This window comes from Zootoca vivipara, chromosome 11, assembly GCF_965207765.1.
Source record: "Zootoca vivipara chromosome 11, rZooViv2.hap1.1, whole genome shotgun sequence".
Taxonomy (NCBI): Eukaryota; Metazoa; Chordata; class Lepidosauria; order Squamata; family Lacertidae; genus Zootoca; species Zootoca vivipara.
Window position 1 is genome coordinate 49,984,557 of NC_142594.1, and position 19,528 is coordinate 50,004,084.

The following is a 19,528-nucleotide window of genomic DNA, read 5'->3' on the forward strand; positions in this document are numbered from 1 at the left end:
GAGGAAATAGGAGGTGCCAGAATTGGAGGCAGAGGTCATGTGGGGCAGAACCATCTTGGCAGGCTGGGAGGGAGGCATGGACATGGTGTGCAGAATGCCTTGGACTCTAGTGCTGCACTGCTTGGGGGAACAAGCCCACCCCCCGGGATGTAATGCTGTGAACTTTCTTCCTCCACCTAGATCCAGGTGTATATAGGTGTAAAATAAACCATGTATCTTAAAACAACACTCTCTGGTGTGCCTGAATTCCCTACTGAAATGCCCCTGGAATCTCGCTACCGGTCAGCAGAGGTTGGGGGTGGTGTCCAACCTTTGTAAGAATATTTACAAGGCGGGCTCCACCCACATTTTAGAGGCAGGGAGGGGTCTTCTTCCCCCCAGAGGGGAGATGAGAGCGAAAGAGGGTCCCATTCTGCAGCCATTTATCCCTTCCTTTACCTGAGCGAAACCAAATGTTGGAATATTCAAGATTTATTTGCACAGTACATAGCTAAACTGTGGAACTCGCTACCATAAGAGGCAATGAGAGCCGCCAACCGAGAAGGCTTTAAAATATTAGACAAACTCAAAGAGGAGAGAGCTATCTATGGCTAGCCATAAAGCTGGAGGCAGCGATGATTCTGAGTGCTGGTTGCTAAAAAAACCACAGGAGGGGAGAGTGCTCTTGTGCTCAAATCCTGCTTGTTGGTTTCCCACAGGCACCATCTGGTTGGCCACTGAGAAAAGGATGCTGGGCTGGAGGGGTCATTGGCCTGATCCAGCAGGCTGATCTTATGTTCTTAACTGCTGCTTCCACTCTAGTCCTCATCCTCCAGCTCCAATCTGGCTGCTAGACTTGGAGTGGGATGAAGGAGCTATCTCTATGTCTTTAAGGAGAGTGTTGCAAGCCACAGCTAAACGCCAAAGGACTCCAAGCCCTTGAGAGAAATTCTTGTCCTCCCAGAGTTTGAGCCGTGCATGTTCATGTTATCAGGTTGGCCATCGCCCCTCACAAGAGGCTTCTCGTGCATCTCAAGCCGGGGATGTCATCGCCCCAAGTGCACCAGTGGCAATGGGAGGTAGGGTTTTTCACTCCCAAGACAACACATTACGGCACACCTAGATGGAGTCAGTTCAGCGTTTGGGTGTTGTGTCAGCAAGGCCTCCCCTCAGGTCTCCTTCACATGTAGAATGAATGGGCATGAGGTTGCAGCATTGCGCCCACAGGCTCCCCCCCCCCATGAAACAGCACACATACAACTGTGCACATTTGGAAACCATGTGCAAAGCAAGTGTACAGAAACCTAGTGCATGTGAATCAGGCCTTGGTATGGTAATGGCTGAATGTTAAGGGAAGGGTTAGTCTTCTGAGCAATTCCAAAAGAATACAGGTTTAAAAGGAATTAGATCTTCTCCAAGTCAGTTCGCAGTAAAAACACGGAAGGCTAAGCACGCAACAAGAACAGATCCAGCTACGTTGAAGCCATTTGCAACTGCTGACTCAAAGCAGTGATCAGCTCTTTAATGCATAAAAGCTTTGAGAATTGCAATGGCAAAGTCTACCTTGAACAGGGGTCTCTAGGGTGAGAGTGGGCACAGCCACCTGCATTTATTCTGGAGGAGCCCTATTAAATTCCACGCGACTTCTACAGCGTAAGTGATTTGTGGAAAGCATCCTTGGCGTTCTCCTCCCCAGGGTCTTCTAAAGCAATACATCGTCTGTATATCAGCCCTTGATACATTTGGGGTTGGTACAATTAGGATTAAATTACTGTTACATCATCAGACTTCGCGAAGAGTAATCTCTCCATCAGCTTCTAGGAAATCATGGCTAGAAAAATTGCCCAGGCAAATTAAACAGAAGAGAAATGCCACCTTAATACCCTGGTTCAAAGCATCTTCCTTGTTCCTTAAAAAAATTCTTGCAACTCTAAGGGCCATTTCACACATTACAAGCAATCTAGGGTTGCCCTATTCCTTTAGGTATTCATTTTCACCTTTAGCACCCTAAAGAATTTGAGAGCAGGTTGTCTTAAGGACCAGCTGCATCCATATGAACCTGCCTAGGTTGTAAAATGGATTTTCAGAGACCCTGTTCTCTAGACCACCACTAGACTATCTTTGATAGGCAGCAACCAGAGATGGGGCTTTTTAGTGCTGACTCCACATCTTCGGAATTCCATCCCCAGGAAAATATGCATAAACCAATCAATGCTATAAACACAACCCATGCTCTTTCCGCATTACATCCATATTTCTGGATTGCTTCTTGGTCTGTTTATTGTATTATAGCAATGGCAGCAACATGGCTATAATAATATATACACATCATGGTGATTCTTGATATGTTTATCATATTCCAGAAGATGCTGTATCAACAAAACATGCAGTGGCTATATTGGTCAGACAGGGAGGTCGAAAGTGTTAAGTTCCTGTTTGGGCAGCAACCAGTGGTTTTATGTCTGTTATTCTGCAAAGTGCCATGTACATGACATATGTTACATAAAGAATAACAGTGGTGTATAGAACAGCTTTCTATCCAGTTGTTTCTGCTTTTCATGTATCGTTTCCAGATGAGCAATTGAGTTATGACTTTGTATAAGCATTGTTTGTGCTTGTAGGTAAGCCATGAGCTAGGGTTGCCATGATTCAAAAAGTGAAAATCTGGACACAAAAGTTGTTGAGCTTTTTTAACTTTTGCCCAAAGTTCTTGAGCTGCTTTTGCAAAATCATCATCATCAAGTTTTTAGCTATGTTTAAAGAGATTCACCAAAATGTAGACTTCCAACATAGGTACATCCAGATTTCCCCAGACATTTTAGTCACTTCCACCTGGACACTGTTTCCAGCTGCCATATTCCAGCTATGTCCAGGAAATTTGGGACGTACTGCAACCCTAGATGAGCAACCCTTCTGCCTCAATTGAGAACAGGCCTACCTCAAATTAGGATAACTGGGATCCATTGAGACTGGGCTAGAATGAAACAATTTAAACTCAGACCCACTGAACACAGCTGCAGCCCAATCAGCAGCAGGGTGGGGCCCAAAGGCCTTCCAGGCCCCAATTCCACCCCACAAAGAAACCCACTTTCCAGACTTAATTGGACAGGAAGGAAGTCTTCTGGCAGCAGGAGGGCTCAGCCTTAAAGTCTGGATGCTCTTCCAATGCAGACAGGAAGAATGCAGTTCTTCATTTTCCCTGGCTCAATCCACTGACCCAGAATGCACTGGTAAGCCCATTTCTCATGCTTCCTGCTGGCAATGAGCACTCCCTGCCCTCGTTTGCATCCCCAGGTTCCAGGAGATGTATAGAAGACTCCCCACCAAATTAGAAATCTGAAATAAGAACCAATAAGAACCTGCGTGAACCACCAACATGGGGGAAAGGTAAACGCTTGCCAAACTTCTTGGCTGGTGCATCAAAGGAGCCCTCAATTTCCAGACCAGAAAGAGCCAGACTCTGGTCCCATAGGGGCCAGCAAGTTATATTTTCCGTGGGCTTAAGCTCACTTCAGTGCAGCAAGGAAAGAATCACAGTCATCACAGCAATGATGTCCATGTCTGAGAGATGATTCTAACATAAAGATTACGATAACCTTTCATAGATCCTTCCCTATTCATGCAGCTAGAAAAAAATGAGCAGTGCTAAAGGTGGTATGGTAAAAAAAAAATGGCAAGTGTTCATAATGTGAGGGGTGGAGTCTCCTTGGATTCCTCAATAAGAGAACCATTGCTTGGTGTCTGAGTGACACTGTGTGCTTGGCGAGCATCTACACATTAGACCTCTTGCCTTTGTCCGTAAACAGCTGGCCATCTCTAGCTTTGTCACTTTTAGGAGACACTGCCGCTTCCCCCTCAAAGGCGTCATCAAGTTCTCCAGTAACACTGCGGTAGGATGGAGGAATAGATTCCAAGGATGTTGTGTGGGACTTGTCTGTGTCTGTAATATAGTTTTCATTCATTAGCTGTGCAATGAGACCTTCTTGTTCCGGAGCATCTTCGTCAAGGATATCTCCATCGCTGGTTTTGTGTCGGTGTAAGAAAGAGGCCTGCTTCATGGAACGCTGGAGTAAATGATGCCGGAAGGCCTTCTGTATAACAGCGGCAGACGCCTCCTCGTATTTCCACCTGAGCGTGGTGGTGATTGGTTCGTAAGAAACCTTGGACGGGTTTGCTGCCATGAATTTCTCCTCCATTTGTTGCTTAAGGGTGTCCATCCCCTCAGAGTCTCCAAGAACCCTTTTGGTGAAAGCAAAGAGGATGTCCAAGCAGTGGATCCTATCCCCAGATACCATGGGAAGATCCATGGCCATCAGCTCAAGCATGTTTGGCTTCTGTATGCGCAAGGGCTCTGCCAGAGCATGAGCAAAGTTAGAAAGTTCGGAGAATGTAATAAACTGGGTGGCTTTAGGGTCAAACTTCTCCCACACTTCATAAAACATTTCAAAGTCATCGTCACCTAAAGGTTCAGTGCTCTCTTCTGTGGCAACATTGAAGTTCTCCAGGATAACTGCAATGTACATATTTACAACTATTAGAAAGGATATAATTATGTAAGTAACAAAGAAAATGATGCCTACAGCTGGGCTCCCACAGTCACCCTTGGAGAAAGTTGACGTCATGCCGAGGTTTGGGTCACAGAATGGAGGCCCAGTGTTCAATATGGGGTTGAGGAGTCCATCCCAGCCGGCAGACGTGGTGATTTGGAAGAGACAGAGCATACTGTTGGCAAAGGTCTCAAAGTTGAACATGTCATCAATCCCAGACTCCCTTCTGACGTAGGCAAAGTTGGCCATGCCAAAAATGGCGTAAATGAACATGACTAGGAAAAGCAGGAGGCCAATGTTGAACAACGCAGGGAGGGACATCATCAAGGCAAAGAGAAGGGTCCTGATCCCTCTGGCAGATCGGATCAGGCGGAGTATTCGCCCTATTCGCACCAGACGTATCACCCGGAAAAGCGTAGGTGAAAATGAAACCACAATGCCGGAAAGCAGGCTGCCTGAAGGGGAGAAATAAGCAACGGAAATCTTGAATGAACTAGATGGCTGCTCAACAGGCTAATCCTTAATTGTTTAAAGTTAAAAGAAGTCCAGCTAGGGGTCACTTCTGCATTTTCTATTGTATTCCTAATAAAATGTTGTTGCTGGTTTCTGATTCCTTCCTGGGGGCTTTTAAAACATAGTTTTGGAAGGGGGAGTCATAGTTCTAAAATGCCATGTAATTAATTTTGGGCACAGTTCAGCTAGAGTTGAGCACTTTAAAAATCCAGTTTCTCAGGGTTTCCTCTCTGGTGGACTCCATATGGCAACCTCAGGGGACACAATCCCTCTTTGGCCACAGCTCCCAGGTGTTCCTGGGACACCATACATTTGACATATGTGGCTGTCCCTAAAGAATTATCAGAACTGTTGTTTGCCCCCTGGCACAGCTACAATTCCAGCACCCTTAACAAATTACCGTGTATTGGATTCTTTGGAGGAAGTCGTGTGCTTGAAATGTAATTCAAATGTGTGGTGTATGTGATGAGGTTTAAAATGCTTCAACTCTGGTTGGGTTGCTAAGAGCTAAGCAAGAGCACATTGTTCTGTAGCGACTTACCAACAATTGACATGATCACGACCACCAGGTCAAAAATGTTCCATCCGTTGGTGAAGTAGTAGTATCTCAGAGCCACCAGCTTCATAACACACTCTATTGTGAAGATGACGATAAAGAGGATGTTTATTTTGTTAAGAACAAATGTCTTCCCTTCGGACTGGTCATCTGACTCCACCATCATCGTGACCATATTAAGGCATATGAGGGCCATGATGGCAACATCGAAAGCTTGGCGAGTTACGATGTCGAAGAGGAATCCTTGGTATTTGTTCTAGAGGCAAGGGGAGAAAGATTCTCCAGGATTTGATGTAGAATCAATACATCATGTTATCCTTCAATAATTTAGTCAGACAACAACTTACAGTATATCAAAATTTGCTTAAACCAAAAAGGAAGGAAGGAAGGAAGGAAGGAAGGAAGGAAGGAAGGAAGGAAGGAAGGAAGGAAGGAAGGAAGGAAGGAAGGAAGGAAGGATCAAATATCCCTTTCAAGTGGAAAGAGGTGTCTTTCATTTGTTATTGGGGGCCTTTCCACAGCAAGTGGAATTTCGAGTTAAATGTAAAAAAAGAGAGGATATTCTGGCATTTCAATGAGAATGATGCAGTGCTGATGCCATGAAAATCCTTGCATGACTGGGCTGCATTGATTCCACAATAAACTCACATCTGGAAGCACCCTGAGTCCCGTCACTGCTTCCAATATACTGAAGGAAATGTGAGATTACTTACAATTTATCCAATGGAAGCATTCACTCACTGCCTTTAATATTTCCATTTAATTCCCTATTGCAATAACATACCAGAGTGCTCTTAATTTTCAGTCCCAAGATTAAACTTTGTATTCGCCAACTAAGTTTGCTCTGCATCAATCAGTCTATTAATCATACATTAGCAGCCTTATTCCTTTTTACATTTATGTTCGCCTATTGAAAGTCTTTCATCTAGAACAGCTGACATGTACTCACCAGTGGCCGTGGGATGGGTTTTTGAGGTTTCTTGGACCCCAGTTTTTTCATGGCGTTATAGTATTTTTTTTGTTCCTCCGTCATGAAGATGTCTTCTCCACCAAACTGCAAGGAGATAAGACAACTAACATTATTGGGTGCAGATTATATATTGTTTGGCCACAAGAGGGGCCTGAGCACCAGAGCACTCTCCCCTCCTGCAGTTTCCTGCACAACTGGTGCTCAGAAGCAGGCACCTCCTGTTCTAATGCTGCCTTTTGCCACAAAAGAGCAAGCACAGGGCTGATTTCCCATTTGGGATAACAGATGCTCTAGGGATGTTGGAGAATTCCAACAAAAAAGGAAGAAGAAATGTAAAGGGCTTAGTTTCATGCATTCACCTGGGATCAGAAACGGAAATCAGTCAACGAATTCAATTGGTGTCTGTTTGCATTTTTAATAATAATAATAATAATAATAATAATAATAATAATAATAATATATTTATACCCCAGCCACTGGGCAGCTCCTAACAGAATTAAAACCTCAGACATTAAAAACTTCCCTAAACATTGTTTCATTTCCTTTACATTGAAATGAATGTGAGTGGGCAGCAAGAGGAATAACATAGAATTTGGAAGAAACTGAACTGCAGTAGAACAGAAATGGCACAGAATGTGAGGGATATAGGTTGGAATGGAAATCACTGCCTTCTTACATCCCTAATCTTTCTGCTGTTTTCTTTCCTCAGAGAGGCTTATGTTGTTGTTGTGTTGTTGTTGTTTAGTCGTTTAGTCATGTCCGACTCTTCGTGACCCCATGGACCATAGCACGCCAGGCACTCCTGTCTTCCACTGCCTCCCGCAGTTTGGTCAAACTCATGTTCGTAGCTTCGAGAACACTGTCCAACCATCTTGTCCTCTGTCGTCCCCTTCTCCTAGTGCCCTCAATCTTTCCCAACATCAGGGTCTTTTCCAAGGATTCTTCTCTTCTCATGAGGTGGCCAAAGTATTGGAGCCTCAGCTTCATGATCTGTCCTTCCAGGGAGCACTCAGGACTGATTTTCTTAAGAATGTAGAGGTTTGATCTTCTTGCAGTCCATGGGACTCTCAAGAGTCTCCTCCAGCACCATAATTCAAAAGCATCAATTCTTTGGCGATCAGCCTTCTTTATGGTCCAGCTCTCACTTCCATACATCACTACTCCAGGAAAACCATAACTTTAACTATACGGACCTTTGTCGGCAAGGTGATGTCTCTGCTTTTTAAGATGCTGTCTAGGTTTAGATAAGAGGCTTATATCTTATCTTAATGCTTCAGTGCTTAAAGGTAAAGGTAAAGGGACCCCTGACCATTAGGTCCAGTCGTGACTGACTCTGGGGTTGTGGCGCTCATCTCGCGTTATTGGCCGAGGGAGCCGGCGTACAGCTTCCAGGTCATGTGGCCAGCATGACAAAGCCGCTTCTGGCAAACCAGAGCAGCACACCGAAACGCCGTTTACCTTCCTGCTGCAGCGGTACCTATTTATTTACTTGCACTTTGAGGTGCTTTCGAACTGCTAGGTTGGCAGGAGCTGGGACCGAGCAACGGGAGCTCACCCCGTTGCAGGGATTCGAACCGCTGACCTTCCGATCAGCAAGCCCTAGGCTCTGTGGTTTAACCCACAGTGCTACCTGCGTCCCTAAGCTTCAGTGCTTAGGTTAGAGATAAAGGATCTTTTTAGCTGTTATATGTTGTCAGGTGACTGGCAGGTGGGCGTGGTTCTCCCAAAACAGCCTGTGGGCCCAACAGAAAGGCCTGCTGGGTCTAATTCAGACTAATTAAGGTCAGAGTTTCCCCATCAGAAGCATGAATTTTCTTTCACTAATAGATGCTGGTCCAGTAGAAGGTACCCATCTAACTAGTCTGATTCTTCAAGGGTTCACTTTCAACAGGCGTAAGGAAACAGAAACACTTACCTTTTTCTTTTGTTGATTAAAATTATCAATAATGACGCCAACGAAAAGGTTCAGAGTGAAAAAGGAGCCACAGATGATAAAAATCACAAAATAGATGTACATATATTTGTTAGCTTCCCATTTGGGCTGGTATTCCACCTGCAAATATGAAAAGCACAATGAAACATGATTGAGAAAAGGAAATGAAAAAAAAGAGAGAGAAAGGCAATTAAAGTGGGTATGTTTGTGGTGACCCCTTGTTAACATTTTTCTCATTGGTTGCTGTACCAAGAGATGGTGGATGCCTTTGGAGTTAAGCAGCTACAGCCCTGTCTCTGAGCAATTATTCGGAGAGGTTTGCAAGAGGGAAGTAGACATTTATCATGGGATCACTGAAGTTGCCCTCTGGCTCATTTATAAATCTCTTCCCATTGCCACAGTAAGTCACTTATGAATCTGCTTATAGCTCATTCTTTCACTAAGACAGTCAGAGCAGTTTATATATGGAGAGGCCCAGAGAGGCTCCCATCCAGACTGCTTCTAGGAGCAAACCTCTTTTGCTGCAGCAGTAGAACTGTGCCATGTACCTTTCATGGGGGAAGGAAAGCTTAACATGTTATTGCGGATGGGGGAAAAGGTTGGTTCAGTTTGCATTTAAAGGCAAACCTTTGTAATTTGCACTTTCCCAAACAATATGCAAACTGAAACACAGCCATCCTTCAAAATTCACACTTCTCCAAATTTGGCAATACAGATCTCCAACACGTGTAAAAAAAAATGCACATACTAGGTTAAACTGATAATATAAAAATGCTTATATTCATTAAAATAACATACAAACATGCATTATATTTGGGGAAATTGCTTTGCAAAACTGTATGTCTTAGGCAAACTTGCACGCAAACGTGGGTACATTAGGAGAAATTTGCTGATGAATTTTCAGGAGGATTCTGCAAAAAATGGAAACTTATGTGGAAATATGAAGAACAGAACGTAAGATTGGAAAACTGAGAAACTGAGAGAAACAGCAACTTAAATTTTCAGCCCTGGCTACCCATTACCCTCCTTATATATCTGTGTCATATTCCCCTCCCGGACCTCCCCCCCCCCCCCCCCGTGGAGGAAATGTTATATAAATTTCCCAGTTTCCCCACTACAGATGGGAAATCTGTGGGGAGGAGCCTTAAGCAGCTGCTGCCGCTCTCAGTCACAACTTCCAAGAGAGACTTTTTACAGAGCTCTTGTGCAAAACCTACGGTAGTTTGGTTCCCTACACACAACAGATTTGTTGGAAAGCCCACCCCAGTATAAAACCGATCACTGTGGGAAAGCCTAACCATGTTATACTGGAATTTAGGGAAATGGCAGTGCCTCACATAAAAGTACAACCCCTGTCTGAGAACTTTACAGCTCCATTAGGCCTGTTTTGAATTGGCCCTTCAGGATCTCATACTGTGTGGTACTAAATTGCTTTGTCTCCTGTTTGGGTTTTCCTTAACAATACTTGAAAGACTGTTTTCGAGTTTTTGCCTGTGCTAAAGGCAGGCTAAATCACCCAGGGTCTTTTGCTGGGTCTTGAAAAGGCAAGTGTTTGATAATTACAGTTAATTGACACTGCAGGAGCAAGACTGCTATGTACAAAGCCAACCTCCCAGGCTGTCTGCCCAATTTAACCCCTTTATTTACAGCTTTGTTCTATGAAAATGATCACACTTAGGCACTCTGAGGGCCACATTAGATCATGTTGTGCTAAATGTTACCCTGCCTTGCTCCAAATCACTGGCTGCCATGGTGGGTGGTTCCGGGTAATAAAGAACACTTTGATGGCAAAAAAGGGTGAATTCTACTAGATGTTACTGAGAGAAATAGAGTACATTAGACTGGATAAGCCTGAGCTAGACACACAACTGTCATTTTCAGTGACAGCCATTAATAATAATAATAATAATAATAATAATAATAATAATAATAATTATTATTATTATTATTATTTTGTTTGTACCCCACTCATCTAACTGGGTTGCCCATCTGACTGGGTTGTATGTGCTTCCAGCATATACAAAAACAAAACATGAAACATTAAAAAAGCTTCCCTATACAGGGCTGCCTTCAGATGTCTTCTAAAAGTTGTATAGTTATTTCTCTCCTTGACCTCTGATGGGAGGGTGTTCCGCAGGGAGGGTACCACTACCAAGAAGGCCCTCTGCCTGGTTCCCTGTAACTTCACTTCTCACTGTGAGGGAACCACCTCTCAGAGCAACATGCCACACACTGACATTAATTTAGTTTGACTCTTGAGCAGGTTCCCTTACATTCCTATTCACCACTGAGCAGATGAAAAGAAGAGAAGAATGAGCATGTACATTTTTGTGACTTACATCAGTTGAATCTGCAGCTGCGTACATTATATCCATCCAACCTTTGAAAGTTGCCTAGGAAAAAAACACAGGCTAATATAAATATGATTAAAGTACTATGAATATGATTAAACCACAGGTGGCGCTGTGGTTAAACCACTGAGCCTAGGGCTTGCTGATCAGAAGGTCGGCGGTTTGAATCCCTGTGACGGGGTGAGCTCCCGTTGCTCGGTCCCAGCTCCTGCCAACCTAGCAGTTCGAAAGCACGTCAAAATGCAAGTAGATAAATAGGGACCGCTCTGGCGGGAAGGTAAACGGCGTTTCCGTGTGCTGCTCTGGTTCGCCAGAAGCAGCTTTGTCATGCTGGCCACATGACCTGTGAGCTATACGCCGGCTCCCTCGGCCAATAATGCGAGATGAGCGTGCAACCCCAGAGTCGGTCACGACTGGACCTAATGGTCAGGGGTCCCTTTACCTTTAAAGTACGTCAATAGGTGTGCTGAAAGAGGGTGGGTGGGGGAAACCAAGTGAATCTTTTTTAATTCTTTGCATCAGTCTTCACTCAGAATATATTGCGCAGATATCCACACCTGCCTTTGAGTAAACGTAGGCCATTGACCCAAAGGATGCTGGTTTCTTAGATATCGGTATGTCGCCAGCCCTGCTCGGCTCAAGCTGTGAAGCACCAGCATTGATGAGCTAGCCAAATGTCAGTGGTAGAAAGCATGCTTTGCACACAAGACTCTTTGATTCAGTCCCTGGCATCTTCAGTTGATAAACTTAAGTTGCAAAATTGGGAAAGACCCTCACCTGAGACCTTGGGAGAGCCACTGCCAGTCAGAGTAGGCAGTGCTGTTCCAAATGGGTTTGGCTAAATCAAGCAGAGTTGACAAAAGGTGGTGTTTGAGAGCTAATAGGCAAAGTAACAAGCCACCAGGTCCAAAGGGCATTCCTGGAGTCCTTAGAGGATATTACTAATGTTTTGAGCACAGTATGTTCAATATTTAACATGTATTTTTAAACAACTTGCCACAAAACAAAGGATTAGAAAGTAGCTGTTTGTTTGTTTTGTTTGTTTGTTTTGTTTGTTTGTTTGTAGCCATAAAGATTTCTAGACCATTCAGTCACAAAATTCTCTATGTGATATACACATAATTAACTTATGGCTATAGTTATTATCACAGAAGAACAAGTGTTACTTAGAAAGAAAGAGAATGGATTTTGAAACAAGGATCTGAGGGAGTTATTGCAGCAACTGCAGCTATCATAAAAGTCTTGCTTTTAGGTACCACTGAAGGCCACAGCACCAACAGTGAAGGTAGAAAGAAAAGAGAGAATGGGTATCATAGAATGCGGAGACAGATGCATTGTGCTATAAGACCTACCACTTGGAGAAGAGCCAGGTAGCCAGAGCCAACATTATCAAAATTCACTTTAACTGTAGTCCAATATAATATCCCATCGGTCCTGTTGTGCTCCTTACAGTCACTGAGGTTAGTAATTATGGTCTCATTTATGCTGGCATTTTCCTCAGTCATGTTAACGCATTTTCCAAACTTTCCTGCAAACAAGTTGACTCCCACAATGCTGAAGATGAGCCAGAAAATGAGGCAGACCAGAAGAACATTCATAATAGATGGGATGGCGCCCACCAAGGCATTGACCACCACCTTTGAAAGGTGGGGAAGAAGGGAAAGAGAAAGTGAATGAAACGATTTTTTAAAGGTCATAATAAAAACGTAACTTTAAAATGAACAACTTACCTCAAATAAATTAATATTCAATAATCCACCAGAATATAATAGTACACAATGAAATTAAATATCAGCAAACAATATTTAAACAGAGATTCACTCTTAACAATTGTAATAAATAACTCTCAAATTATAATCCATAAAAATATCAGCAAGTCACAATGCATAAAATACCACAATACATACAAAACAAAGACACACAACTTATAATAATAATAAAAAAGCAACCGTGAACTTCACCATAATATATCTAAATAACAAGAAGGGGAAAAAATTCCAGGGCAATAAACTGTGCCTTTCAACCTCTCTCCTCCCACACACACTCCCAAATATAAATCTTGGATTCAGAGTGCACACTGAATGCCCCTACTCAAACCCATTCATAGGAAAGCTATGTCAGATCAGATCAGCAGAAGTATATTTAATCTCAACAAAGCACGTTCATGTTGAAAGGGCACTTTAATAAGTTTACTAGTCCTTGCCACTGCCATCTAGACTCAGTCCAAGCATGATAGATACAAGTCAGTGTTCTCATGCAGTGTTAGAGATCATGATGGGGCATAGAGAAGGAGTGGTCTCTTAGGTATACAGTATTTGAACCAAGTGGTAAAGTGCTTTAGAGATGAGAAATAGCACCCTGTGTTGCACACAGAACACAGTAGGGAGCTATTGCAGGTGATGGGACACCTCAGTAAAGAGGTGACTTATTTCAAGAATGTGATGGTGCTACAATCCATGGAGATAACTTGGTGCCATTTTGAAATGTGTGCTAGCATGAATGTCTTCTGTATCACAGCAACAGGCTGCTCTTCCCCTTGGAGTAAATCTGATTTTCTAAGTAATTTGAAGAACATGGTTTGATCTCTGCAGCCTTAAATCCACTCCCATGGTCCCCATACTCTAATGTTTCCATACTATTTACCGTCAAAGTTAACTACTGTGTTGTGGATAACAAAGATGTCTCCTGGGCATCTATTGCCACTGCTATTTTTCTAGAAAAAGAGGTGCTGGAACTCACCATGAGCGCCTTCCTTGTTCTCTAAGAATGGCAACGGCACCCACCTGAGAGGGGCTGGAACTGAGTTTTGGTGAGTTCTGACTGAAAAAAGCCCTGTCTATTGACAACAATATAGAACATGTTCATAAACCTCTCATGACTCCCAGAAATCTTTGATGTGCCAAATGTGAATCCCTGTTACAATCTCCTTTACCACCCCCTCATCACAATAGCCTTCTGTCAGAGATGCTGATGCGGCTACTCTAGAGTAACGACTCCTCACAGCATAGTCCTTTTAGGCTTTTATTAAGTGCTGATTATTTACAGTGCTCGGAGCGATCTATATACATGTTGTCAGTCAGGTGTCAGTACCTCCGAATGGAGGTTGGCGCGTTTTCCTCCAGCAAAGAAGCTTGGGAAGACCCAACCTCTTCCCACGACGTTTCTTGCGTAATTCCGGGGTCGGCGGGATCGGTCTTCCCCCCTTGCTCCCCCCCTTCCTGTCCCACCTTGGTCAATGGCTCCGCTACCTTGCCTGAGCCTCGGACACCACTTCCTGAGTCTCCGCTGGAGGCGGAACTCTCCCTGCTTTCCCTAGCACTTGGCGATGAGCTGGTACTTAAGATGGGAGGGACCTCCCGGTATCCCCTGTCCCTCACACCTTCAAAAGAAACATTTTACAAACCAAAAGCCTTTTCATAGGGCTAATGTTCAGTGGTGGCGTTCATTCAACTTACCCTCATCCCTTCAAATCGTGACAGGGCTCTTAATGGCCTCAAAGCTCTTAGGGTTCGGAGAGACTTTATGGGACCCATATCAGATTGTCCAGCCAAAGTTGCTACGAGGGTTACTAAGGAGACCTGCAGAAAAAGTAGCGAGGGGAGATGTTAAGTAGCAAAAGCACAAAGGAACAATTTCACTACCGTAAGTATCTTAATCTGCCTCCTTGCCATGCACAAACATTTTTCATACATGCTAAAGCACTGCTTCAAAATGAAAGCATAAAACCGTTTTACAGAAATTGCAGGGCTTCCCTTTAGGCAAGGAAAGTGCAAGAAAGCCCAGTCGCTATACCTTGGAAGCTAACGGCACCCATTCCACAGAATGGTTCAAAGGCAACACTTACATCTACAATTATGAAATCAAGCCAGCACCAAACATTTGTGAAATATTTGTGGAATCCATAAGCCACCCACTTCAACAGCATCTCCAGGATAAAGATGTAAGTGAACAATTTGTCGGCATAATCCAGCATGGTTTTAACATTTGGTCTCTCACTCAAGTGTATATCTTCAAATGCCTGGAATAAGAAAGTTAAGATGTATCTTGCTACTGTTCAAGCAGAATTTTTAATTTGCAGACGTCTTTACAATCTTTCCTTAATTGTGTGAATGTACTGCAAACCGTATAACACGACCCTCAACTTTTCCAGTTAAAATACAGAGTTTGGGATATACTCGCCGTATAAGAAATACGACCAGGCGTATAAGACCCCCGACTTTTGAGAAGATTTTCCTGGGTTAAAAAGTACTGTAGTCTTATACGCACGAATATACAGTACCGTGTTTCCCCTTTTTTAAGACGTAGTCATTATATAAACCATAGCAGGATTTCTAAGCAATTGCGCGATACAAGCCATACCCCGAAAATAAGACATACTGATAGACCCTTCACCCACTAGCAATAACCCCCCTCCTGCCAGCCAACTCCCCCCTTAAAAATCTCTCCCCATTTTGCTGTCGCTCCACAGACACGTATTTCCTTTAAAAGCTTGTAAAAATGCACCGAACAGCCGTAGCTGCTGGCTGCCGAAGCCTTGTGATTTCCCTTCCCCGTTTCTGAGAGCATTTTTTTAAATAAAAAGATCCAAAAATAATTTTTTTAGCCAAGCTGTGTAAGCTCTACTTGGTGAAGGGGAGAAAAGTGGGGTGGGGAGGAGATGAAGGCACGAGGAAGAAAAGAGGGGCGATTGAAGAATGCAAAGGCTGTTTTCCCTTTTAGGGAGAGACCTCCGTGCGCGCGCCTGTCTCTCTCCCCCCCCCCTGCGTCTCTCTCTCTCTCTCTCTCTCTCTCTCACACACACACACACACACACACACAGCCCACCTCTCGCTTCCCCCCACCTTTCCCTAAATTCCCTTCCATTCAATGCACGTTGATTTCCTCTTAACGGGAATCTCCCGTGTCTGATTGTTGTCTCATCGCTTTTACCGGGCATAAAGCAGCCTTTTAAAAATCCTGCTGCAGTTTTCTTTCTACCTTATGCTGCTTGGTTGTCTGTGGAGCTGCCCCTTTAAGGATTTGTAAGTAGTCTGGATCGCAGTCCTTGCCTTGGGGACTTTTATTTATTTATTAAGGACTTTTTCCTTCGCTGTTTGCGAGCTGCTAAAAGGAGCTGCTAAACGCTGCTTTACACAAAAGTTAAACTGCCGGTCCTAACAACACGTGCTTCCTCACCTCGCTGGCTCAATTGCTTCTCAATTGCTACCATTTACCAAGTCAGCAATCTTAATTGCTGCTTAGCTGGCTTCTTTGTTCTCAGCAGGTAGCTTCTTTGCTATCAGTGATAGCACTGCAAAGTGCTATGTTGTTGGAACTTCAGACAGTCTTGCAGTCTTGGGCAGCTGGCTGGTAGAGATCCTTACTTGCTTTAGGTATAGGCTACTGCTAGGACTGTATCACACAGATAGATTCCATTATACTGGTTTAGATTTAAGAAGCTCCAGTGTAGCAGATTGCTATTAAGTGAGTCCCCACCTTGGAGGAGAGAGAGAGCAGCCCTTCGCGAACATCCCAGGGCCGGGGAGAGAGGGCTGCACCAGGGACGCACACACCTCCCTTCCCTCAGACTCGTAATAAAAATACCGGTACCAGTAAGACATCCCACCAAAAATAAGCCACCCTGTGGTTTTTTGAGAAAAAAAAGTAATAAGACGGTGTCTTAAAAAGGGGGAAACACGGTATATATCTCCATGAGAACTGGGGGGCACAGACACGACAAATGAGTGATCCCAGGCAATCATGTACTAAATGCATGTTACAATACTGGCAACCCATAACATGAAATACTCATGGTGGCTTACAATAAAGTAGAGATACTTAAAATTCTCTGCACCTGAATTTTTCCTGGATTTTGTTTGTTTCAAACTATCTTACCCAGGTTGTGGAACAATACCAATCTATTAGCAAAAACCTGCTATTCTTCCATGCTGACTTCCAGATTTCGCCTGGACCACTGCCAATGTGACATTTTTTAGTGGTTTTCAGTTCTTTCCAGCCATTATATGGGATAGCTCAGTCGGTAGAGCATGAGCCTCTTAATCTCAGTGTTGTGGGTTCGAGCCCCACATTGGATGAAAGATTCCTGCAGTGCAGGGGGTTGGACTAGATGACCCTCATGCTCCCTTCCAATTCTACATTTCTATAATGTAATGCCTTCCTCCTCTCCAGGAGGAGAATGTGCACATGTATTCATCAATATTTATTTAGTTATTTGTTGTATTTATTGGCTGCTCTTCTTCACTGAAGATTCCAGAGTGGCATACAATAAGGTTGCCATATTTAAAAAGGGGGAAATCCAGACACCAAAGCTGATGAGCTTGGGGGGGGGGGGGAATTTGCCATAAATAAATTGATGGTATACGTGTTGGCAGGGACTGCCTGACTTTTGACTTGCATCCTGTGGTGAGGCAATCCGCTGCGGCCACTGGCGCGCTGGCCTCAGCCGAGGCGCCAAGACTGTGCTGCCCTCTTCGCTCCGAAGCTGCCCCAGCACGCTGCTGGCACAAGCACGGCATGGGGTGAGCACAGCTCCCCAGAGCCTCCAGCTGTTTGGGGTTCAGGGAGATGGGATGGGGCACAATTTCCAGCCAATCCCAGGCCTCTGCATTCCTCACCAGGTTGCCTTGCTGCGCTTCCAGCCGGGCATGTGGCTAAGTCTGGCACAGGGCACAGAAAGGACAGCCAGGGTGCTCTCGGCGGTCCCACAGGGAGGCTCAACAGGGGCCTCGGGCTGCCTGCCGGGGTGAGGCCGTCCTGGGCCAGTGAGGCAGCCAGCAAAGAAGGCCCATCTGCCCCTGATCGGTGGGCAAAGTGGAGCGTGGCACTGCAGCTGGACTCCTTTTTCCCTGAAGGCTGGCGTGCACACATTTGGAGTCTCCTAGTTTCCCCATAGTGAAGTGTCCCAGCACCGACCCCTCTCAGAAACCCTCACTTGAGGCAACCTTCCCAGGAGCTGCAGGGACCCCAAGCCCCACCAGGAGCTCCCTGCCCGCAGCTCTGTCTGTCTCAGCACTCTGCAAGGGCAAGGGAAGGGCCAGATTGGATGTGTGGGTCCCCTCAAGGAGTTGGTCCGCCTGCCTCGACGGAAATGAGGGGCGCCTGCCCAGCCAGGCTCTAGCCAGGCATGTGTGTCCCCCCCCTCCCCCCTCACTTAGGACTTTGCTTCCTTTTCTGCCTTCCTTTCGCTGCTGCATCTGTGACTGGAGCTATTGGGGAGGCTGCATCGGGTTGCCATACGTCTGGGTTTTCCCATTCATTTTACCCCTTATCGGAAATTCTCCCCAGACACAATTTCCGAGGGCCCAATCCTGACTATGTCCGGGGAAACCCAGACGTATAGGCAGCCCTACATACAACAACTAACCAGCAGGTGACATGATCATATAATTCATTAAAATAATGAGCACATTAAAACTACTAAAACACTTGACTGGTGAAATACAGTACAGAAAGGAATCTTGATATGGTGGCATGTGCCATGCTGGTAAAAGAATAACGGGTCCACCATAATCTCAGGTAAATTTGGCCTTCCAAACAGTAAGGTAAAGGTAAAGGGACCCCTGACCATTAGCTCCAGTCGTGACCGACTCTGGGGTTGCGCGCTCATCTCGCATTATTGGCCGAGGGAGCCGGCGTATAGCTTCCAGGTCATGTGGCCAGCATGACAAAGCCACTTCTGGCAAACCAGAGCAGCACACGGAAACGCTGTTTACCTTCCCGCTGTAGCGGTTCCTATTTATCTACTTGCATTTTGACGTGCTTTCGAACTGCTAGGTTGGCAGGAGCTGGGACCAAGCAACAGGAGCTCACCCCATCACAGGGATTCGAACCGCCGACCTTCTGATCAGCAAGCCCTAGGCTCAGTGGTTTAACCCACAGCGCCATCTGGGTCCCTCTCGCGCCACCTGGGTCCCTCTCCGCCACCTGGGTCCCTCTCCAAACAGTGTTCCCAGTCTAATAAGATTAAATAAATATCCAGTGGTGGTGGTGATAGAGCTGCATGAGTATTTCCCCAAACTGAAAACCTGATCTAAGCACCCAGTCAGGCTTCATTCTCACTGCAATCCTATGCACTCTTACCTGGAAGTGAGTTCCCATTGAATTCAGTGGGACGTATCAGAGCAGACATACATAGGATTGTACCGATCAATGGTGACCATCTGGCTAGAGCTCCAACCCCCAAATCAACAAAATGTGCCCCCCTGTGTTTTGCCAGCATTATTTCATCTTGGAATGGGGTGGTGGTTTAGAAATATAATCTTTCTTTTCTCTGCTCTGTCCAGTGTGCCACTTAAGCCACATTTTTTTGCGTGTGAGAATCAGATTAACATACCAGAGCTCCACTGCTCAGCAGAATCATGAACACAATGAAGCTTTCAAACCAGTTGTGCTCTACAATTCGGTAACATGTTTTTCTTAGGTTCCACCATAATCTGCCTGGAAACTTTTCAGTGTTCACCATACACCAAGGATAACGCTGAGCAAATTCTGAAAGAGACACACAATAAATAATAACCCGCATTATGGGGTTGGTACAACCCTTGTACAAGTTAAACAGTACTGCTGAGGGAGCTGACAGAGCTGGACATTTTAGCAATTAATGAAAGCTGGTGATCCCCCTTCCCCATCACTGCTCTCGCTTACATCCTTGTCAACAAGTGGAAGCATACAAGAGAAGAC

The 19,528-nt window shown here is 44.8% G+C and overlaps 1 protein-coding gene across 2 annotated transcripts in view; it reads right to left on the minus strand.

Annotated features, from left to right (window-relative positions):
* Window positions 1-2,216: 2,216 nt before the first annotated feature.
* Window positions 2,217-19,528, minus strand: part of LOC118092095 (sodium channel protein type 5 subunit alpha-like) — a 47,517-nt gene continuing 30,205 nt past the window's right edge. The window contains exons 17-25 of one of the 2 annotated variants that reach the window (XM_088653465.1): window positions 19,182-19,336; window positions 14,694-14,867; window positions 14,305-14,427; window positions 12,202-12,486; window positions 10,838-10,891; window positions 8,481-8,618; window positions 6,545-6,649; window positions 5,581-5,851; window positions 2,217-4,981 (exon numbers count right to left, since the gene is read on the minus strand). In XM_088653465.1, coding sequence (XP_088509591.1) covers window positions 3,750-4,981; window positions 5,581-5,851; window positions 6,545-6,649; window positions 8,481-8,618; window positions 10,838-10,891; window positions 12,202-12,486; window positions 14,305-14,427; window positions 14,694-14,867; window positions 19,182-19,336 — 2,537 coding nt within the window. In that variant the 3' untranslated portion in view covers window positions 2,217-3,749. The remainder of the gene's footprint in view (window positions 4,982-5,580; window positions 5,852-6,544; window positions 6,650-8,480; window positions 8,619-10,837; window positions 10,892-12,201; window positions 12,487-14,304; window positions 14,428-14,693; window positions 14,868-19,181; window positions 19,337-19,528) is intronic. The other variant, XM_088653464.1, reaches the window with a different exon arrangement.